The sequence below is a fragment of the Colletotrichum siamense genome (assembly GCF_013390195.1).
Source record: "Colletotrichum siamense strain Cg363 chromosome Unknown KSG_Cg363_contig08, whole genome shotgun sequence".
Lineage (NCBI taxonomy): Eukaryota > Fungi > Ascomycota > Sordariomycetes > Glomerellales > Glomerellaceae > Colletotrichum > Colletotrichum siamense.
The window spans coordinates 2796036-2818884 of NW_023501021.1; the positions used below are offsets into that span (position 1 = coordinate 2796036).

A 22849-nucleotide genomic window follows, 5' to 3' on the forward strand; every position below is an offset into this window, starting at 1 on the left:
TGTTGACGGGTAATTTGACTCGTCTGGGTTTTGTGTGTTGGGTTTTGGTTTATGGGCTATGATACCCATCTACTTGGATAGCAAGGACCGGTTAAATTGTCAAAAGTTGATTGAATGCTTGTGGGACCGCGGCTCAGATATAGTATGTAGACATGTTTGAACTTTTGATCACTTTGATCACTTTGATCACTTTGAGTCAAATCCAGTCGGAATTCATCCAAGGGGTCCGACAGAAGTCCCTATGCCTCATCTTTCTGCAGGGCTCACTACGTGGAGGTGGATTTAAGCTTATGAGTAGCTTTGGGGGAACGTGCGGGGCATCCTGGCAAGTCAATGACAACTTCCAAAGTCATAGGTAACCATGTGTAACCATTCATCGAGCTATCTGCCTAAAAACTCGTTCACAGGACTCGAACTGGATTGCTGAATAGTATGAGAACTAAGACGTCCATAAAAACAACGAGAAGGTGCGAGCTAGGACAAAGACTTACGGCATGCTGGGAACCCCCTTGCCGGAAGCCTTCCCCGGCTGCGTATGTCATGGCTGAAGCTATGTCCCTTAAATGTGGGCGAACCAAAGCACTGGGTTTTGGAGTAGGGCAATTGGAAGGTACACATGCAGATTAATGCATTTGTGCCCGTCACTGCCTGAACATGTCGGCAATGGATGATTTGGAATAGGCATGCGCAACAACGACATCAACAGTAGCTCGAACATTGTCATCGACTGCAACTACCGAAGAGTCCGGCCTAGCTCGGGACCGGCGCCGGCAAACGAGCGGGTCTCCCGGCAGGGTGGACCTCGATCCAGTACCGATTCAGTTTCATTCATGGATATGGTGACATCACCCCCCACAGCTACCCCTCCTCGTAACAGCTCGACTCCTTATCGTTTTACCCCTCCATCGAAAGAGAACGCGCGCGCGAGCCCCTCCCAATTCGCGAGAACGCCTCGTCCGAACACACAAGACGGCACAAGGAAAGCTTGCCCCCATTGACCAACCGGTGCCCCCCCGCCTTACCTTATTCTTCGTCAATAAACGTCAGCGAAAACCGGAGAGCCACACCTTCCATTCCACTCTAGAACCAAGACAAACCCACCTGCCCATAATATTGGATGTCTTCCCACACTGCCAAAGCAGCCCGCTCCGCTTCCCAAGCTTTTTCCAGAGCACCCCTGGTCCAGAGAGCAACTTCTTCCTCCTCCACATCTGTCATAGCTTCGCGCTCAACAACACCAGCTTCCGTCACAACAGCAAACAAGAACTTTACTTGCTGCGGTTCTATTAATACGTCGTCGCCTTTCAATTCACGACAGTTCTCGACACAGACCGCCAGAATGGCTACCACCATGCCCGCCCAGCACGGCCACCACGAGGCCTGCTGCAACATCCCGCCCGTCGTCGCCAAGGGCTACGAAGCCAAGGGCAGCTACGAGGAGATTGGCAGCAAGAAGACCTGTTCGTCGGCCTCCAAGTGCTCTCACCGTGTCGAACCACCGCTAACCCGCGTTCCCTCGCAGACGTCACCGGCCCCGCCGACGCCAAGAAGGCCATCGTCGTAACATTCGACATCTTCGGCTTCTTCCCCCAGACCCTGCAGGGCGCCGACATCCTGGCCACCGCTGGTGCCGAGAAGTACCGCGTCTTCATCCCCGACTGGTTCGCCGGCGAGCCGGCCGACATCGCGTGGTTCCCTCCCGACAACGAGGAGAAGCAGCAGAAGCTCGGCGCCTTCTTCCAGAGGTTCCCTCCGCCCAAGATTGCCGAGCTTACCCCCGAATATGTTAAGGCTATTCAGTCAAAGTACTCCTCCATTGAGTCTTTCGCTACCATTGGTGTAAGTACATGTAAACTGAGATGATAGCTTGCGAACATAGAGCTAATTGGAGTTGCAGTACTGCTGGGGAGGAAAGGTCGTTTCCCTCGTCACATCCTCCGACAGCAACCCCTTCAAGGCCGGCGCCGAGGTTCACCCCGCCATGGTCGACCCCGCAGATGCCAAGGGTATCAAGGTTCCCTTGATCATGCTGGCTTCCAAGGATGAGGGAGAGGAGGATGTCAAGAAGTTCGAAGACAACCTGAGTGTTTCGAAGCACGTTGAGATCTTCAAGGACCAGATCCACGGCTGGATGGCTGCCCGATCAAACTTGGAGGACGCGCGCGTTAAGGAGGAGTACACTCGTGGATATAAGACTGTTTTGGAGTTCTTCGCCAAGAACTTCTAGAATGCCACGCTTCATGTCAGGGTTGTCTAAAGACTAGCGAATTTGAATCCATTAGGCTGTTCACTGAGTTACATACGTGATTGCTGACGACCCAATAATTTTGGGCATTTAATTCTCTATCAGTCTGTGAAAATGGAAGACAGAAAAGATGGCCGAGACGAGCATGAACAAATGTCCATTCTGAGAGAGTATGAAAGTTCGGCGAATACTGTGCGGTCTCTACATATTCAGGACCACTCACTGCCGAGAGTGTTATCTGGAGCTTGTGTACATTCCTTCGTCATTTGGCAGGTAATGAGTTCTGAAGTAGAAGACGCTGTAACGCGGGCCTTTTCGACGTCACAAACCCCAAATCTATGACTATGTACATGCCACGTTTATCCCACCAGGCTAAGGATCCAGGCCAGCACTGAGAAAAGGGCACGAGGGTCTTGTAGTTATTGGGGCATGAAGAGGCCCCAGCAGCTATTTCAACTGCAAGAAGAAACGGGAGGAAAATGCGTTTGGTATCACCTACTACTGTGAAATAAGGGTTTTCCGGGCTTCGCCCTCCGCCAGAAAACCCTCAACCCAAACATGATAGTTGTGTCGGGATCGATGCCATTGAACTCCAGAAAGTACCGAACATATCCGATGGCTCTCTCGGTTATGTTCACTCTTTTCCGTGATCTAAGCCTTTTGCCGCCAGGGGAGAATTGAGACACGTGATTCAGAAGTCGATGAATCGTTTGGATCACAGAATACTCTCCGTCCAAGGCGAGCATCAAGGGAGGCTTCCCTAGCTTGTCCAATACTTCAACCTCATCCACAATCTCTGACAGCTTGTCCATCAAACTAATCTTTCTTGTGGCTGTGGCCCACCACAAGGGAGTACGTCCATGATTGTCTGGTGCTTCAACAAAATGCTGATATCCTGAAAGAATGCACGAAATGTCATCGTACGCCGGTGAATCAATTTCAGAATTTTCCTCGTTTCCTTGGCCACGATTGCTCTTGAAGTTGTCTGTACTTGATACAGAGTCGCGGCCAGCCCCTGCGACTATCAATAGTGCAGTTCGACCAAACTTGTCACGGACTGCCACATCATTACCGAGTTCCGAGAGATTCCCTAACATCGAAAGTCTCCTTGATTCGGCGGCTAGCATGATGGGCGTCATATTGTTAACATCTCGGCAGCTGATCTCTGCCCCTTTCTCTTTTAAGGCTATAAGACAAGATGATGATCCTGCCATTGCAGCATAACACAAAGGCGTTCGATGATGCTCATCCGAAGTATCTACGACAGCACCATGTCGTAACAGTGTCTCCAAGGCTGGTAGATTGGACGTTCCAGCGGCAAATGACAAAGGAGTACGTCCTGTACAGTCTTTGGCTTCGATATTGGCCTTGTGATATATGAGAATCTCCAGAGCCAGGGTCTGCTCATGAGAAAAAGCGTGCCAAAGTGGGGTTTGGCCTGTCTTTGTGTTGCGAGCATCAACTTGAGCCCCGGATTCCAGGAGCATTGCTAGCATCGAGATCAAACAGTTTTTGGCAGCAAAATGCAAAGGCATGTCTCCGTGTCGATCTACAGCTTCGACCGCTGCTCCTCTTTTTAAGAGCACCTCAAATGATGAATCTTGCTTATTGACGAGGGCATGCCACAGGGGAGTCCGCCCCTCATTATCTCTAGCCTCAATGTTGGCTTTTTTATCCAGGAGTATGACCAGGATCGATAATTGGCCAGCCTCTGCTGCAGATGCCAGCACAGTCATGCCTCTTTCATTTCTCGATTCAATGTCCGCGCCACCATTTATCAACAACTCAACCATCAAGTCTTGGTTCTTCGATGGCCATAGCGCCGTTGGTTTGTCAGGTTGGCTCAAAAATTTGGCGCCATTTTGTAATAGTACCTTTACGGTAGATACGTGGCCTGATTGAACAGCTCGTGACAGGGCATTTCTTCCAGTACTGTCAAGTGCTTCGATATTTGCTCCGTAGTCTAAGAGAAGTTGAACTGTCTCATCGAGGCCTTTGCAGGCCGCGAACGCCAAGGGAGTACCGTGATACCTGTCCATGTTTTCAAGTTTCACGCCTTTGGCGGACGTTTGCTTCTGGATACCCGACAGTAGATGTCGTGACCGCTCAAGGAGCAGGCGGATCATTGTCACATCTCTCTGTCCGATGCACAGATACAGAAGTGAAGGGCCGTTCGCGCTCTCAAAGTCGATATCTTCAACCGAGGCAAAATGGAGGAGTCTGCCAACCGCATCTAAATGGCTAAGCTCTACGGCCTTAAAGAGTGCCATGTGGAAAGGTTCGATGCGTCCTCGGTCGTGGCGCCTTTTTAGTTGTAGCGTGTCCTCTTCTAGGATGTGCGCGATCAATTTGGCGTGACCCCGGTGAGCTGCCCATGATAAAATCGATTGTTCCTCGCGGTCGACGAAACTTATCTCGTCTGTAGGCAATAATCGATCTTTGAACACCTGCAGCAAACCGAACGATGCTGCTAAGTGTGCTCCTACAGATGGTACGTCCTCTCCCATGAGATCCCGTGAAATGATAGCTAGACTCTGGAGCATTTCCCGATTTTTGAGTAAATGGACGGCATTTTCTTGGAGTGTGTCGCAATTTTCTGCGTGATGTCCCCAGTATAGGACAGCGTATTCACAGAAAGGGAATCTCGACTTCCGGAGGTCTTTGAAGGCGAAAGACTCGAAGTGATACGGTTTTCGCCAAGATGGAATACACCGGGTATGGTTTCTAATTAGTCGCTGAACCTGTTCAAGGCCAAGATAACGAACGCATGTGTTCGTGATTTCGGCATCAGCTTCCGGAAACAGGTATGATTTTCTTTTGTTGAAGAATTCCTGTGTTGTTTGATGGACCAATCGAACAATCCCGCCTTGCTCGTCAAGAGTCACTAAGCCCGCACATGAAGAAATGATAATCTCGGAGGAGGGGATGTTGTCTTCCTCAATCTCTGGTTCGTCATCCTCCACAGCCAGGGCATGCTGGAGCTCATTCATCTCCAACGGTCGCTTGGCGAATACGATCCAAGAAAGGACCTGGTTTGCAAGCTGAACACGCGCAGGTGGTTGCACACGTATTCTTTCCAGAGCCTCATCGTAGAAATACGCGTATGTATTGTCCTCGGCAGAAGCAGCAACCAGGGCTTTTCGAACGGCTTTGGGGGTTGTCTTATAGGACAACGAGTCAATGAGCAACTTGGCGAGAAGAAACCTGAGTTGATGAGTATTTCATTTCATGTCCTGCCGGGTAGTGGAACTCACATTCCGTTAATTCTGCATAAAATACCTTTCTGTATTTCTTCTTGAATCTCGGGACGCCTTTGCACAAAACTTTGCATGTCTGGTGTGCGACTCGATATGTACCGCGACACATCAACGTCGCTGGCTTGAATTTTCAAGGTATTTGCGTTCTTGAAGTTGGAACATTCAATGATCTCAGGGATCTCTCTGGTGGTTGCCAATACATTCGTTGGGTGTCGCTTTTGCAGCCGAAAGACTTCCGACAGCAACGCATGTCGACTCTTGGATTCGCACTCATCCAAAGCGTCAATGACTATGAAGACTCTATCATGGGAGAAAGCGACGGCCTGAAGCACATTTATAGTATCTTCCAGAGTCCTGGAGGTCTTCTTTCTGTGATGGGTGTCGTAGAGTGCTTTGAGGCTGTCTGGAATTGGAGAGCGATATTGGGCAAGTTGTTTGGTGATGCTCGAAAGCATGTCGTAGTAGGTCTGTCTCTCCTGACCTTCGAGATTGCAGTAGACGTAGGCTATGCCGACGCTGGCGTCGTTCTGGTACCGATGAAATAGGTCATCTACCACGACGGAAACCATGATGGTTTTTCCCGCACCTGGCATCCCGGGACAAAGGAGGGTCTGACTCTTGCCTGATATCCACGACTTGTACTTGTCGCAATCCAGAAGCCATTGATTGGTGCCGGTATATCTGCGGGAAAGATGGTCCCGCTGCTGCGGCGCGTAGTCGGTGGTTGTCAACCAATCCAGGATCTCTCTTTCTTGGCGACTTGTCTGTTCATCATGCATCAAAGTCACGACTTGTTTCGTGGCATGTATGGCCTCGCTACACTCATAGTCAGCACGATCGAGTGCTACTGACGACACGTCTTTACCTGTCCCTAAACCCCTTGATCGCGGTGAGGAAATGGACATTCAAGGTAATCCGTTGTCGCAGTTTCTGAATGTCTTCGGGCTTTATCCTTAGGCGTCTCCAGACGGCCCGAGGCTTCAGGCTGGTCAGCTTGCTCGTGCCCTCATGCTTCTCCAAGCTCGTGTTCTCATTGAAAATCTTCTCGAGCTCGCCCAGAAGCTTTGTGGATTCCTTGATGGAAGGGGCTAAGGCCTCTTTTTCGTCCTCAGTGAGCTGGTCTTCGACATGGCCAATGTATTCTAGTATCGACGTAAGGGATGCAATCCTATAGAGCAAACGGCCGTCAGACACACTAGTCAGATATAACGATGACTGGCCAATCCTACTCGCGACTAAGAGAGTCGAAGTGATCCGGAGCATCGGCGAAGCGCTCGCGATAGAGCTTCGCCTTATCCAGCACAGCGATAAAGTCGCCTACTCCGAAACCGAAGCTCATTATTGCTGCCGGAAGTCTCGCCGTAATGGCTATGTTCAAAGGAGAATCTATTTTTTCTGATGTCCAGTCTGATCTGTAGAGACGGGCCGCTTCGCTGATCTGAGTGCTGCGCCCTCTTGACGTGCAGATGATTGGTTGCCTTCCAAAGCCATTCGTTGGTCACATCTGCAGCTTCGTGGGTCACTGACATGAAAGGTAACCAATCATCATAATCGAGTACGCTGCTCAATTCCAATGAAGCCAGAGTTGTTGTAGCACGTTTACGAGGGAAGAAAACATATCTTCATCGTTTCGAAGTAACCCCCCTCCACTAGCCATGTTGCATCGAAAGCTGTAGCTAGCAGCAGATTTTGAGTTCAGCCGGATGGATGGTTACCTATGAAGATGGCCTAATCATAGCTCTCACCGAGGATAAAGCTAGTTGTCGCGAGCAACTCGAGAGGAAACACCTTATTTTTCCTGTACTAAACCGGCTATTGTTCCTGTCAACTGTCTTTCTCAACGACTTAAGATATGAAATTGATTGAACACGTAGGGAACGTACCCGCGCAGACACAAGGAAAATAATGCGGTCCCCGCGGGAACACTTTTATGAACCATCACACACTCCTCGCTGCGGTGGACAGCATCGTGAGCTTGAGTTTGTAGGTGAAGGCCGCAGATAAGATAGAGCAGAAGGTAGTGGCTTAATAGCGGGATCGCGGCTTCCTCAAGATGTTGGGGCTATCAGCCGATCAGATCCAATCAAGCCTGACAGAATGATTGGAAATGGGCCCTACCTCGATAGCCAGAGACAAATTCTATCTCACTGGCATTTCGAAAGTTCCTGCATAACACACAACACCACCAGAAACAATTTCTTCGACAGAAATTGCAACATTTTCGCACCCGAAAAAAACAGCAATCACGCACAAGAAAACCTACAAGCAAATAATGATTTCCATTCTACTTTTTTCCATTTTCTTTGGTAGCTAACTTGTGGACCAGGATGCCTTCCTTCCACATGTCGACTCAGAACATCAAGGACACTTTGGCTCCTCGCGAGACCAACGGTCACGTTGTCTTTCTGAAGAAACTTCACTGGTTGAAGAAGGAATCACAGGTAGAAGCCTACGTCGACGAAATCATTCGCCCGCGTCAGGTCGAATACTACTGGCCAGAAAAGGATGACAGAGCAAAGAAGGCCAAGCAGCAGAACATGGGCTATGTTTGGATCGTGTGCGAGAACAAATAAGCAGCAAAGACCCTCGCGAAGGAGATCAACCTTGTGGAGAGAAAAGGGGGATTTTATAGGCGCACTCTCGAAGCAGTCCATACAAATCGCAGATCGGTCAGTTCCCTGCTTCACTAAAAAACAGTGCAGCGCCTGCCTCTTCAGAACAGACATCCCACGGGCAGACCGCACCACACGCCTCCAATCAACACGCCTTCAGCTTCAACAGCTCTTCCTCCTGCGTCGGACTCTCATCTCACGTCCGAAGACCCGGCATGTGATACCGCCTACATGAGACTATCCCACGCTACCACGACGCCTGGAAACACTCCTGCCGCCAATTTTGCCAATATCAAACTCATCATGACCGGTGATGCCCTTGTGGATTCCCAGCCTCAGAACGAGGGAGGTGGTCCTACTGGGGAGGATAGCGCGTCAGAATCCGCGGAAGAGGATTCGTACTCTGACGTCGAATCTCTCGGCCTAGACTTGTCCTAGAGTTGTCCAACATCGATTCCGACGATTTCTTTTTCGCAGGCCGAACCTTCTGAGGCCTCCACTTTGAAGACGATGCGGGCGCAGATCTGGACTACTTACTGCAGCTGCTACCTCAAGGCCTTTACCACGGCAAACAAATCATGATAGCGATGCTGGCAAGGTTGCTCCTGCTTTTCCACCGGCGTTGGCCGAACTTTCTACCTTTCTAATGGCGTGAGCCTTGGCATCGGCCTAATCTCATCAAACTTCCTGAAGAGCTTATGCTCACGACTTCTTGAAGGGTTCATGCCCATCTACTTCCTGAAAGGCTTATGCCCATAGGTTGAGATTCCTTGGGCTTGGTCCCTAAAGGTCGCACTGGTATCCTCGAAAGAAGAGGGGTTCGAATCACCAGCGATCATTTCTTCTGAGGAACTCAAGCTTGCAAACTTCAATGGCATAACTGCATCAGTCGCTAGTATTCTTGTGTATTCGCAGGAGTTTTGCTTGCTGAGCAGTGTCACTTGGCTATCCGAGCAATGTCCCCAGTAACTTTTACAAGGACGAAGGTAGTAGAGAAAACAATCGGGGTAACAATAACAATAACGACGATAGACGACGACGATGCCGGCAACGATAGCGACAATAGCAGCGACAACGAAAGGAAGTACCTGAGAAATGTAGTCGCTTTAGCACAGGAAAAGTACGGGATCCGACAGGGTGTACGGACTACACGCGTGCGTTGACACTGCCTGAATGGCCACCTGACATTGCTCGGCTAGGAAAACTCATCCGAAGTGCTTCTATTCGATCAACCCGTACGTTATTCCTGCCAACCCATAGTTTTAACGACGATACCAAGTTAGTTGACCTCGCTGCGCAAGTCACGTTACGCAACGATGACTTCTCAGTCGCAGAGGCATGTGATGTTGACAACATATTGTATTCTTTACTCAAGCTAAGTTTTCCACCAAAACTTTTTCATCGTTTTGATCCATCTAAGGCGTAAGTCTCTTGGGGGTGCGAGGGTAGTAGCTCGCCAGGTGGACGGAAGGCAGGTTAAGGAACCAAGCCACAACACGGTCAAGACCGATGCCGCCACCGCCGTGGGGAGGAACACCAGCGCTGCGGAACACATCGACGTACTCCTTGATGCCCTGGCTGTTGGGGTCGATGCCCTTCTTGCGCAGGCGAGCCTCAAGCACGGAGGGGATGTGGATACGCTGGCCTCCAGACAGAATTTCCTGAGATAATGTCAGCTCGTTCAACCATAGTAAATCGTAAAAGCCTCTCTTCTGTCTTAGGAGAGATAGGTTCGTCCGGCGAGAAACCATCGCAGCGGCCAGCCGCCCGCACCACCATAAGGGGAATATTCGCCATGGGCGAGTCGATGACAACTCTGAAAACTTACCTGACCGCGCATGAAAAAGTCGTAGGCGTTCGTGACCTTGGGGTTCTCGGGGTCCTCCAAAGCATAGAACTAATTCGTCATGAGCACAACTCCTTTTGAATCAACCTTGTCAGTACTTACGGGTCTGGCTCCCTCGGGAAACTTGTCCAACACGAAGAAATCGGTGTTGTACTTCTTTCGGATCAGCGCGCCGAGGGCTTTCTCCTAGAGTGCTGTGTCAGCGGACGCTCATGAAAGCGAATGGATCAGGGCCAAGCGTACCTGTGGCGTAGACATATCCTCATCGTCGGAAACGTTGCGGTACTCTTCGGGGCCTTCCTCGCGGAGGAGCTTCTGTCCTTCGGCGAACGTCATGCGAAGGACCTTCTCGCCAGGACCAGGGAGAAGGAAATCCTCGCTGGGGTAGACTGCGCGGACAGTTTCGATCTGCTCCGCACATCTCTCCTTGAGACCACGGAAGATGTAGAGAAGTACGTTCTCCAGCGTGTCCATCACCTCGGAATAGTCCTCCTCGATCTCCTGCTCGAGATCAAGTCCGGTGAATTCAGTGAGATGTCTCGGCGTGTTGCTGATGAAAGTCAGATACAAAGCTTTTGCAACATATCAAATGCGTTTTGCTGTCCGGACAGTGTCAGAGATATATTCGCACAGTACCCACCTTTCCAACCAATCAGAACCGCCACTTCAACCACACACAACGACGCCCGAAGATGGCCGCGATAGCTTCATTTGTGCGCAGCGTGAAGTCGGGTTAGGCTAATGCGATTGATCTGATTGATTGGAAACGTGTGTATTGCCCGCATAGATTTTTGACACTGCCCGAATAGCAAGAATCTTTCAAATACGAAGTTGTAAAATCGTACCTGTTCTCTGCTCTAAACACAGGCCCGATGCAGTATACCTAGAGTGGTCAATAATTGTTCTGGACGGAAGACGGATTTTTGGTACCTTCTTTCGGCCTCCGGCAATCTCAAACTGCTTGTAAAATTGTGGACTCTGGGCCAAGCAAGCACTCTTTTCGAAATAAGGGAGCTGGAACACGTTGGCTCCGCCCTCGGACGCCGCGCCTATAAGGCAGGGAGGCTCGAACTGGACGAAGCCCTGCGAGTCCAAGTAGGAAGCGAATAACTTCCTCACTTGCATGCGGACTGCGATCGTTAGCATATAGTCTGGTCTTGGGTCTTGGAGAGCATACTGTCGGCGATCGCCTGTTGGCAGGCCGCGCGCTTGTGCATAACCGGGTTGTTGAGATGGGTTGACATGCTGGCGCTGGGCATAGCGTTGCTGTCGTCAATGCTGACGCCCTCAACACCGGCCTTGACCTCCTCAACGGCCTTGTCAGCCGGGGGAGCATTGGGGTCCTCGTCGTCGAAGCTGGAAATGGCGCGGTTGGAGACGGCCAGCGACATGGCCAGGGACTCGGGGCCAGGGGCGACAACGAAGAGCTTGGTGATGTGAAGCTCGTAGTTGCTGACCTTGCAGCTCTTGACGGGCTCGAGAGGCTTCTGAACGGTCGCCTCGATGAGCACAAAAGACTCCAGGGAGATGCCGCCAATCCACTTGACCATCTGCTTGGAGACGGGCTTGCCCTCGGCGCTGGCCGCGATCACGCCCTGGATAGCCCAATCGCGCTCCTCGCGGAGCTCGACGAAGCACATCTTGGCGCCCTGCATGCGCGAGTTCTGGATCCAGGCGCGGAGCTTGATGCTCTTGCCGACGTGGTCGTCGCCAATGGCCTTCAGGTTCACGCGCTCGGCGTCGACCTTGGTCTTGGGGGTGACATCGCCGTAGTTGTCCTTGGCCAGGTCCTCACCACCAGCACCGCCGGCAGCCTTCGCGGCGGCCTCAGCAGCCTGGCGCTCAGCGGCTCTCTTGGCCTTCTCGGCCTCCTTCTTCGCCTTGGCCTCGGCCTTCTTCGCTCCCTTCTTGGACTGCTTCTCACCACCCTCCTCGCCTGCGGGGGCAGCAGCGGCGGCGGGGTTTTCGGTGGGCTTTTCGGTCGGCGCGTCAGCCATGTTTGCGGTCGAGCTTGATCTTTCGAGGAAACAATTGGGAGTCGAATGGAGGGTTGGCCGTCGGGTTGTTGCGTTTAAAAGGGCGATTCCGTGACTCTCGTGGCCTGAGCTTTCGGTGTGACTGTTCAAAAAAAACGAGTGACACCACGGCCTGGATATTTCGATGGAGGGGCAGCGCACAGGTGGGGTAAGGAGCTCTTGCTTATCGATAAGCCGCGTGCGACTTCCCCATGCACCAAAGGCGTTCCCTGAGTGACTCAATCCGCGTAGTTTAGATTTTGGTTCATGGAATTGAGGCAGTCTTGTGGCACAATGCAATTTTCATGATTCAATTGGCTTTTAGGCCAGCAAGTTACTACAATTAGATATCTCAATCAATCCTTCCTCTCCCGTGGCGCACAATGCTACCGAATCAAACGCCAAACCTGAATTGCCAATCCTGGTATGCTGCCGCCCTGAAATGAACGCAAAACGTGTGATAGGTACATACAGCAATGAAATCTTTCTAGTGCCGTTTTCAGAATACAGTAGAGAAGGTCTTTTAGCTTCCAATGGATGCGAACTAAGCAACCAGAGAATTCGTTTCAGACTTCTCGCAGGTGAAGAGATTCACGTGGTAATCGCCCCGGGCTGCACATGCAAGAATGGGCCGATGGGGGTGGAAGGACGTGGCTGCAATCGGTGATCCCCTGTTCTGCTGAAGGAAGCTCGAGTATGGCTCAACGCGAGACAACTCATGCCCGTCGAAGTTGAAAACCTTAACGGCATGCGCGGAAGTACCACTAAGTGTCTGGTCAGTACCTTGTCGTGAAAGATTGAGTCTTGGTTCACTTACACAGCAAACACCGGCAGGTGTTCATGGGTGCTGGCTGTCCGGAGAGTATCCCGCGTCGCCTGGTAAACTTGGAGTGGCCGGTCCATGCGGATATCCCATAGCTTCACCTTGCCGTTCCTGCTTGCGCTGAGCAACTCGCGTTGTCCGCCACGTTGCATGTGGACACTCTTGATCCACTGCCTGTCTGTCTCGTCCTTCCACTTCTTGACCATGGAGTCCTGTGCTCTCAGACGCGTGTCGAAAACGCGAACAGCACCGTCTCCAAATCCAGCGACGAGCGTGTTGCCCGTCATCTGATCAGAGGTCAAAGAGGTGACACAGGACCCCGACCGAGCGGGAATGTCCATGATGCATGTCTCGTATGCTGCAGACCACACTCGGATTACTCTCACGTCGCCAGCCACCAGCACGCGACCCGTTGACTGCTGCCAATCGAATACCATGCCCGAGTTGACATTGCTGGGGACCATGTGCGTGAGAGCCCGCCAGGCCGAGGCTAAGTTAATGGACTTGTCCGAGTCGTAGTTCTGGTAGATCCGAATCACACCATCTGACGAACCCGTCATCAGGAACGCCTGGTCGTCTTCGTTGATGAACTTCATGTCACTGATTCTTGACCCTTCAGGGTTGCCATTTGAGAACTTGCTGAGTCGAGCGTGCTTCTTCCAATCCCACACGCAGACCGTATTCCCATCGTCGGCCACAGCAAGATGGTCCTCAAACTGGTGGAACTCCATCTTGGCCGGCTGTGAACCATTATTGGTGATGCCAAGCTGGTTGTTCCACTTGTGACTGCCAGCATACTGCTTGAGTGGTTGCGTCTCAGTCAGGATGAAATCATTACGAGATCTTCTCCAGAGGCGTTCGTTATACTCGGTACTGCCGGGCTCATCTGACTCGCTGGGCTTCATCTGCGGCTCGCAAAAGTACTCAATGGACCACTCCAAGAAAGTGCTTCGGAGAGGCAAAGTTGGAGTTTCCTCGCCTACTTTTCTCTCCTCATAACCACCAGAAACGGGCTCTGGCGCGACGTGATAGTTGGCATGAATTGCCGTAGGGTCGCTCTGTTCTGGTGGCGCGGCAGCAAGCTCAGGAGCCTTGATCTTTTGGGACCCCACCCTTTGCAGTCCTGGTGAGGGCGCTGGTGAGCCGTAGTTGGGCTTCTCGCCGTTCTCCGCTTTGCCATCGTTGCCGAACAGAGGTAGCGTGAACAGCAAGCTCGCTGTGCGGCGGAGCAAGCTCGGGGAGGCTAGCGGTGGGGTCGCCATGGCGTTGGAGACTCCGATGGCAGTGCTTCGCTTGTTCAAGTTCAAGTGATTCTTTGTGGAAGCTCGCTTCGCCCTCTTGCGGATATCGTCAATTAGGATCTGAGCATGTTCGCCAATGGCCGAAGTCGCGACTGCCTGGTGGACGTAATCCACAATGATGGTTGCATCGCGCTGAACCTCGGGGTGAGGGTCGACATTGAGCATCAAGGCGTGCTTCCAACAGGCAGCAAAGACAGTATTATGCGCGAAACCGTGAGCCGTAGGCTTGATAGTTCCGTCAGGGTTTCTGTTCTCCTTGCGCGTATAGTGCAACCCCATCTTGTGATCCATGCCATCTTGACCTGGAGGAAACAGCAGGTACTCCCTCTCCTCTTGCAGTTGTTCGTACGCAGCAACGATGAACTTGCTCTCGAAACGGACGATGAACCGAGACAAGAAAACGAGGAATTCCCGGCGAACCATTGGGCTTCCATCGTTGGCCATATCCAGTAATGTCCAGGCAATAGACTCTTCGATGCGAGCAACTTCATCAGTCAAGTCCATTATGCCAAGGAATGTAGTCATGGCATAGAGCATGGCTGCGCGGACCTCGCAGCACGGATCCTTTGTCAAGAATGACAACTTCGCTGGAGCGTTCTCCCGGATACCGCGCCATTTGGCTTCGGGGAGCTCCTGCCACAGCTGGCTGATGCACAGACAAGCCCACTGCCGCAACAAAGGGTTCTCTTGGTTTTGCAGGTGGACCAAGCAGTAGGTCATGATGTCCGTTTGGTTGCACACGCCCTGGCCGGGACGGTGGTCCTTGCAAAGCATGGACAGGATGAAAGCGCACATGGCCTTGTGCTCTGCTTCGTTGACGACGGGCAGACTTTCAGATGGCTTGAGGATTTGGGCAAAGTAGTTGTAGCCACTGTCTTTGATGAGATCGCCCTGGCATGTGATGTCAACTGCCAGGATTCTCGTCCAGATGAAGATCATGACAGGCTTCAGCTCCGCCGCCGCTGACTGCAGCAGTTTCAATACGTAGGGGAAAATGCCTATGCTCAGAGCAAGCTGCACAGCCCATGGCCCCAGATCAAGGAATCTTCCGAGAAGAATCAGAGCCCTAACTCTGTGCTGCTGACTGAGAAGAACTTGAAGAACAACGGGAAGCTGCTCTGGTGGCCTTTGAGACATGGCGTCGCCCCGGGTCAGGTAGACATCAAACGCCGTCAGTTGCTCTGTGAAGAAGGTTGAGTTCTGGTACTCATAGTCAATGCCCTCATTCTCCTTCCTCTCGAGCATGGGGAGCTGCGCCAAAGCCATGTCTACGGCAAGATCCCAGCTCGCCCAAAGAGGATGCTGGCGTGTCTCAGGGAGCTCAGGGAACGACTGCGGGTGGCAGCCATAGACTGACATGATCCTTTGGGCAAGCAGGAAGTTGCGGAATAGCGCAGCGACCATGAGATCCTGCCTGAAGAATTTGCGGAACAGATGTCTTGGTAACGTTGTCCACGCAATGGTGTCCGTGATGGCTGTAAAGATCCAGTTCAGCTCACCAAGTGGTGTTCTTCTCTCCTGTAATCTTCCCGGTAGCTTCTTGGCCCTCTCTGGGCTGATGTTGGTCTTGAGGGGATTCTGGAGAACGAAGAACCAAAGAGCCATCTCAATTGGAGTTGTAAGACAAGCAGTGAACAGATCTGCTGGGAGGAGGGGGTTTGTAGGAAGGTTCTCCTTGACGCCGCAAGCAGCAAGGTGTATATATGGCTGGAACACAGTCTTCTCGTAGTTCGGGTCTCTCGCAGCGGCCTCGTCTTCCTCTTGCTCATGCTTCTCTACGAAACGATGGTAGTTGTTGAGGATGTTTCCAGCTTCAGAACAGTCCCAGACGTATATCGTCGGGGCGTGCAGCCACTGCTGAAGATCGTACAGTGACACCGGAATGTACTGTGTGTAGTTTTTGTTAAAAACCCAGATCTCGCCACTGGCAGTAGGCTTCGGGACTCCATGGCCGTTGTAGTGGAGCAGAACTCGCTCGTCCTTCGCGTTCCTACGCAAAGACTGACAGAACTTCTTCGTTTCTTCGACCGAGGGATCCAAATACTGCTTGTACCGCGTGCGGATGGCAAGCGTTTCGTACTGCGCCTGAAGTGCCTTGCCGATATTCTCGAGAGCTTTCTGGGGCGGCGGAGTGGTAGGGTCGGTCCAGGCCTCGAGCTTGGCACCTGGGTTGGTCTTGAGCTGGTCAGGAGGCTCGACGGAGATGTTGAGGCACACAGCTAGGGCAGCAGAGACGGTCTTGAGCCTGTCCCGCATGCGCCAATCCTGCAACTCGTGTAACGTCGCCTTCGGTTTGCCGGTCGTCTCGTGTCGTTTGTCGGTCCAGTACATGTACCAGTTCTGGAAACAGGAGTCAGTACGGTTCAAGATGCGTAAAGATATCAGCAGATCCCAGTGGCTCAGCGAAGCAGCGCCTTCGCAATGGTGATCATCTGTCTCCATGGCTGCTGGCACAGCCATTGTTGTCATCCATCCGGGTGACTGCATGGTCTCGCAGATCCCAAAAAGAATGGAATGTTGACCCGGAGTCGGGTGCTGTGGTGCCCCGCGGCGCCCCTCAGGACTGGAATCCGGACGAGTATGCTGCAGCCATGGCGTACGAAGCCGGCAGCAAAGCACGAGTCTCCTTTCTTTGCGCGGCGCGCGCAGACGGTGACTACGGCTAGCTGGGGGACGCCGCCACAAGGCCGCCAAGTGGGGAGGCGCAGAGCTTTGGATGGAGAAAAAGGAAGACGTGCAAGTGATTCGGATCAAGGAGAGAAAATGGTATACTTACATTGGCCAGTGCAGCGATAACATCCGGGGACTCGTGATACTCTTCGAAACCGTGTCTCGCGCCCCAATGCGGGATGTCTTCCTCGGAGTGATCGACCTCGTCGGCCTGTCGGGAGCCTCCATATTCGCTCTTTGATCGCATGAGCAGCGGTTTTACTGATGGCCGCTTCGGCCTGTCTGAGTCGGATTGCTCGCCAGCCGGGAATCCGATGGTAGGTATTTGCTTGTTGCCAGGCGCGCTCGATGGGCGCCTGGCAGAAGAGTCGTCGTGGCTCGTGGATCGTTGGAGGCCTAGGGGAGGGTGGCCATTTGACGGAGAGGGTTGCGCCGTCGCATCGGCGAAGGCAGAAGCGCCGTTGGGACGCTGAGGGGGAGGCATCGTAGGACTTCCATTAACACCAAGCAGCGCGGTGCTGTTGGTCCTTCGCGATATGCTGGGGTAATGGCGGGGTTGAGAGGAAGACAGCGTGGGCGGCTTGGAGGAGCTCGACTGTCGGAGATGGCTGGCGGGCGAAGGACGGGGGTGAGGTTGGTGTTCTTGCACGGTAGCAGCGGTCATGGTGCGTGCCGATTCGGTGACGACGGGTGGGTATTTCAGTGTTGGCGCGAGGACCACCTTTTTTCATCCAGCGTTTACCGCGACGACATTTCGGGACTGCAGCAGTCGGGCGGGGGAAAGGTTGATGGAGTCGAGAGTTGGACGTGCGATTATTTGGAGTTTTTGGAGAGTTGAGTGACAGGTTGGCGTTCAGTGCCAGCGCCAGCGGCTAGCTTGGAGAACCCAGCTTGGTGTGTGCTCAGGTGCTACCTCAGATTTAGGTGCTGAGTGCGGGTGCGGAAAGGTGCCTCATCAGTGCGGCCGCAAAAAATTAGGAATGGGACCTTGAGCTGAGGTCAGCTCTCGCAACCAAGCCTATCAGCAGCTACCTATGTCTGCCGTTGGCTCCCATTGACTACCTATCACCGGGCTGCCTTTGCAGACGATGCTAAAGCGAGAGAGAGGCTGTGGAAATTTTAGGGGTCTAACAAATGCTTCTAGGTAGCGTGCGACTCGGTTCTCAATTCCTTCGATGCCCGAAGCCTGTCCGACGGGAGATGAAAATCGTCAACATGACATGTGAAGCAGTTCATCTAATGCTGCGGCGTGCACCCCAGAAGTGTGATGTCGGGACTGAGCAGCAAGAGTGGAGGCCAGCCGACCGTGACCTCAGGCCGTGGGTGGCATCGGTATCGGTACAGACCGAGGTCCTGAGATGGCCGACACCGTGGATGGAAGCAATGGAAGTTTGGAACAGCGACTGACCTGGCCTGACCGCCTTTCAGCTCCACCTCTCCGCATCTTCGCTGGCGACACCACCCGCAGCCCGCGCCGCCAGTCCAGCTAGCATCACTTCAACACCCGCTTCCGCATCGGCGGATGAGGTAAGCGAGCGACACCTCGACCGGACGCACGGTCCATTTGCAAGATGTGCTGGGCCAATTGGATTCGGTAGCCGGCATCTTCACCTGACCTTCCTCGTCCAACCACTCGTTCGCGCGCTCTCGCTTCCTGCTGCACCGCGCAACAGTGGCTTCGGTGGCTAGCCAATCAGAGCTTCCGAGACTCATTTCATCAAGGTAAGGTACACCTGATTGAGGTGGGCACTAAGGAGGATACAGACAATCCCAGCAGATAAGGTAATCGGCAACCCAGAAGCATCTTGTGATGGGGAAAAACAGACGTCCATATCAGACCCGAATGAGAGTCTTGCTACGATCGTCAATGTTTACACTGCCACTCCAAACGGCACCAAGCGGGATCATCGCAGCTCTCTCCGTCTTAGCAAATCGGAGAATACGCAACGTTCCTTGGTCCTTGGGGCACTTTCCCCTGGAACGGTGGGGAATTGGCTTGCGGGAACGCGGGCGCTTGAGAAACATTGTCTCGCCCAAACGGTTGGCTCATTTTCTACTGCTCTTCCTTCTTGCTTCCCTTCAATTCTTATCCGTCTGTTCTGCGGGGATGTCATTTCCTTTTCATGGCGGACCGCCGCCTCTCTCTTCCAGTCTCTCCATAAGGTACCCAGACTCACGCACGTCATAACGCCCGTTTACATGCCTCCAAATCTGCTGCCATACCTTATCTCCTTACACAAATGTACGAGGTGTCATTCGGACCCGGTTGCCCCTGTCGCTAATGTCCGCTGGTTGAGGTTCTGCTTCTGTTTCTGTTTTTGACGTCCATCGTCCGTTTCTGCTGCTGACGACGCCGCCGACGACGCCCAGGGCTGCGGCTTCTCTGCTCCACAGGAAGCCAAACAGGGCCATCGTTGTTGAGACGGTTTATGCTTGAAGCCCCAATGCGGCTTGTCTTTTCTTATCACTCACGGCCTTATAAGATGGACTAGTCGGTTCGTGGTCGGCCGATGCGTCCATGCGCTCTCAGATGCGATCGCGAGGGTCCATCCTGTTTGTTTTCTCGGCTCGGTCCTGGACTCTCCCTGCTCCAACACGAGCCTCACTACCGTTCCGCGTCTCTCCCGTCCAGTCTCTCTTCCTCTCCCGCGCGTTCCCTCCCTCTACCTTATGGATACCTACATGGTAGGCGACGATCAGAGTTGGAAGGCGCCGTGTGGCCCTTCTCTCCGGCTCTCGTCTGCTTCAGGCCTGCGCTAGAGCTCAAGCGCAAGCTCACCAGAATGTCGCATCTTATTCTCAGACGCGCCATCTCATTGCAGCATTCTTTTTGGCGATTTAGCAGCCAGGCTAACATGTAGGTTAATTTACCAACATTCCGCGCGCATTCCATCGAAGCCTCGGTCTCAGCGCCACGGCTGCTCATCCCTCCTAGAGTCTTCAGGCCGGCATCCGGACCCAAGCCAAGGCGTAGTACGGTAAGATACCTCAACGTCTATGGTGTGGAGCACGTACCTCGAACCCTCACCTTAAGACTCCTCCGTTATCACCGTCTCGCCAGCGGACCGTAGTCTACACACAGTGTACGGCTATGGATCTCCTCGCCGTCTCCAGCCAAGTCTGCCGCCCGGAAAGTATTCCCGTCTTCCTGATCTCAACCGTCCAAAACCTGCGGCCGCTGCCGGTCTTCGAGTTCGAAGTCTCTGGGAGTCCGTGTACCTGAAGACGGTCGAATGGCGTTGGAGGGTTAGGGAACATGAAACGCACCACCTCATGGCAAATGGACCCCCTTGAAGGGAAATTGTTTTCAATGGAACCGCCCTCTTTCGCTGCGACGGAGGAGGCACCCCTAGGACCAGTCCGGCCCATTAACGGAAAGTCCTATGGAAGAATTCTGCTCAGAGGCAATTGCTCCGAGCCTCATCTTCTTTTCCTATTCTGTTTTTGTCGCCCTGGCCAGGAACAAGGGCGGAGCAGATTGGGATTTTCATGAATTCCTGCGCCCTCGGGTCATTCGACTGCCTCGCTTCTGCCCGTCAGAGACATGCACATACGTCAAAGAGGGACGAGGCGGGTCCTTGCACTTTCTCAAAGCAACAGCGTCGCGACCTCTTTGGAGCCAAGAAAAGTTGTTTGAGCAAGTCGGCCTTAAGCGTTCTTTTTGATACTTTTTGCGCGGCGACAGGGTCTCGGGGGTGGCAGCGGGGAATGCCAGGCGCTCCATACTGGAAGTCATGTGTGTGCCCATGTCTTAGGCCGAGACTTGATGTTTGTTCAGAAGAAATACCTAGGTGTCGTCTTGGACGACCGATTGACTTTGAGCTCTGGCTGGCGTGGCACAGAATACGATTGTGCAATACGGGACCACAGACGTCAGCAACGTCAGACCGGCAATACAAGACGGAGGTCGCCCGACTCAGAGACCTATGATCTGCAACGTTCCGTGGCATCGGACTGGGGACAGTGGTGGGAGCGTTGATGGAGGCGATACTACGGTGATGAGGTGAGCCAACAAGGACGGCGCGTGGCACCCAGATTCGTTGCTGCCGGGATTGCGGCGTGGACTAGCAGCCGAGCCCAGGATGTGTTTGACTGCTGGACAGCCGAGAGAAACCAAACAGCCAAACAAAGACAAACGTTGGGCGTGTCCGGACGATCGCTGTCAGAAGGCTGAGAGTTGGCTTTGACGGCAACTCTCACACGGGACTTGGCGGGTTGCAGTTCGGATCTGCGGATGGGCTTGCGATGTCGCGGTGGAAGGATGATGCCAGGCACAAGAGAGGCTGATGAGTGATGATGATGCTGCTACTGCTGAGGGAGCAGTCCAACACACCAAACAGGCAGACGTCAATGCACACACAGCAGGCAGGCACAACAACAAGTGTCGACTTGGGGGCTCTCGACTCAGTCAACGGAACGCATCAGGTCGTGCCTAAGGAGCCCTTAATAGAACCTTGCGTCTCCATCAAGATCTTTAAATACCTGGGGGCGTTTGGTACCAAACCAAAGACGGGCAAAGTCAGGTACCTGGGAGTACCTACATGTCCCGGCAGCCAGAGTGGACTGTGGTTCTCTTGGGCACTTCGTTATCCATCGTGTGTGGGTTGGGGAGAGGGGACTGGGCTGTCAGTTACCAGACAGTGTTACGGTGCAATTGCCCAGTTGGAGTTCCCTCGTTCGCCAGCCCCTTTCACAATAAACGGGTCACAGGCCACCGTGCAGAGGGGAGACCGACAAAAAGTGAGTTGAGGTCAGGTCAGGTACCGCACAGTGACAAGATGAGCCCTACGGATGACTGCCCAAGCCACGTGTCTCGAGGTGTATTCCCGATGTCCCGCCTGATGTCCGAGGATCCTCTCTCCCATCCCTCGTCCTTCTTCACCCCACCGTAACGAAGGCGCCTGCAGCCTCCCCGTGCTCGTCTCCTCTAAAAAAGTTTCCCATTATTTTTTGGCCTGGTGCTGGGCCGTTCCCTACGGGCCACCCTCCCCTACAGATTGCTAGCCCCCTACACCCCCATGCACAAGCGAGCGGAACACAAGCTGCGTGGGATCCTATTGGCTGATGTGGGCTGAAGGACAAGCCCCTGGGCGCAGATGCAGCGCGCAGTGCAAGGCGGGCATTTGGCAGTGGGCGTGGGTGGGCGGAGAACAGGCCAGCGCAGCGACCCGACGGAGCCAGTCAGTGCAGGAACAGCAGCCCCAAAATGGGGGGGGGGGGGGGGGGAGCTGGACACCACCAGTTGGCCCAAATGGCACTGGACCTCCTCCTTCAGCGCATGTGTGAGGTCCACTGGGCTCTCGCAGACATGGAACTTAAGGTACCTTACCTACCTTACCCAACTCTGAGGTCCTCCTTGGGCTGCCAAAGGGCAATGGGTGCCCTGAGGACCGTGAGCAGCGGGCTGTCTCTGCAGGTGGGTGGCCTGCTTCTGCTTTGGACTGTAGACCGTGAGGTGCATTGCTTTGCTTTGCTCTGCTTTGCCTGGGTGCCGCTGCCGCTAATGCTGGGTGCCCTGTCCACTGCTGCCGTGCCGCTGGCAACTGCCTGCATCCCCATCACTTCTCGCTCTCCAATCCCCATTGTGGCATTTCCCAAAACCTCCTTTTACATTTGCGCCAAGGAGAGGCAACGAGCGACTTGATACACAGGAGTCTTTCCCTCCAGCCTTGTCCTCCCGTTTGCTTGCTTGCTTGATCGCCTCAGTGTCCTTTCACTTAACCTCGACACGTTCTCTCAACGTCAAGACCAGCATCGGCGCCAGCAACAGCGACAGTCTCAGCGCCGTATCCACGGACAAGGCCCGCGAGCCGAAATAATAATAAGACCCCCCGAAAGAGACGAAGGCAATTCGAAGGGGGTCCGCCCCGGGGAGAGAAAGAAAAAAAAATAACCAATCCCCTAAAATCCAACGAGCCAACCCCCGTCAGCAAACCAGCTTTGTACGCGCGGAGTCGACATCGTCCCGTTTCTTTGCCCAACCCAGCCTCCTTCTCTCGTTTCCTCACCCCTCGCTCCCTTACTCGCTTCACTGCGCCGGCGAGGAGGACCGCAAAAAAAAGGACGAGGTCGAACATCGC

The 22849-nt window shown here is 53.3% G+C and overlaps 5 protein-coding genes across 5 annotated transcripts; 2 read left to right on the forward strand and 3 right to left on the reverse strand.

The window, feature by feature from the left end:
- Positions 1-1339: 1339 nt before the first annotated feature.
- Positions 1340-2227, forward strand: CGCS363_v012286 (putative AIM2 family protein; the record flags this gene model as incomplete). The annotated part of the gene is made up of 3 exons (XM_036644135.1): positions 1340-1460; positions 1523-1839; positions 1898-2227. The coding sequence occupies 3 exons, from the start codon at positions 1340-1342 to the stop codon at positions 2225-2227; spliced, it is 768 nt and encodes a 255-aa protein (XP_036490855.1).
- A 1810-nt stretch (positions 2228-4037) lies between these two features.
- On the reverse strand, positions 4038-6841 carry CGCS363_v012287 (Vegetative incompatibility protein HET-E-1; the record flags this gene model as incomplete). Its single annotated transcript, XM_036644136.1, has 5 exons — positions 4038-4043; positions 4120-5449; positions 5500-6318; positions 6368-6670; positions 6732-6841. The coding sequence occupies 5 exons, from the start codon at positions 6839-6841 to the stop codon at positions 4038-4040; spliced, it is 2568 nt and encodes an 855-aa protein (XP_036490854.1).
- A 988-nt stretch (positions 6842-7829) lies between these two features.
- Positions 7830-8552, forward strand: CGCS363_v012288 (uncharacterized protein; the record flags this gene model as incomplete). Its single annotated transcript, XM_036644137.1, has 2 exons — positions 7830-8057; positions 8205-8552. The coding sequence occupies 2 exons, from the start codon at positions 7830-7832 to the stop codon at positions 8550-8552; spliced, it is 576 nt and encodes a 191-aa protein (XP_036490850.1).
- A 977-nt stretch (positions 8553-9529) lies between these two features.
- Positions 9530-11957, reverse strand: CGCS363_v012289 (Aspartate--tRNA ligase; the record flags this gene model as incomplete). Its single annotated transcript, XM_036644138.1, has 7 exons — positions 9530-9775; positions 9943-10011; positions 10063-10146; positions 10204-10510; positions 10806-10843; positions 10891-11090; positions 11138-11957. 7 exons carry the CDS (start codon positions 11955-11957, stop codon positions 9530-9532), a joined length of 1764 nt encoding a protein of 587 aa, XP_036490849.1.
- A 562-nt stretch (positions 11958-12519) lies between these two features.
- On the reverse strand, positions 12520-17433 carry mip1 (Target of rapamycin complex 1 subunit mip1; the record flags this gene model as incomplete). Its single annotated transcript, XM_036644139.1, has 3 exons — positions 12520-12739; positions 12793-16439; positions 16876-17433. The coding sequence occupies 3 exons, from the start codon at positions 17431-17433 to the stop codon at positions 12520-12522; spliced, it is 4425 nt and encodes a 1474-aa protein (XP_036490290.1).
- Between the last annotated feature and the right edge of the window lie 5416 nt (positions 17434-22849).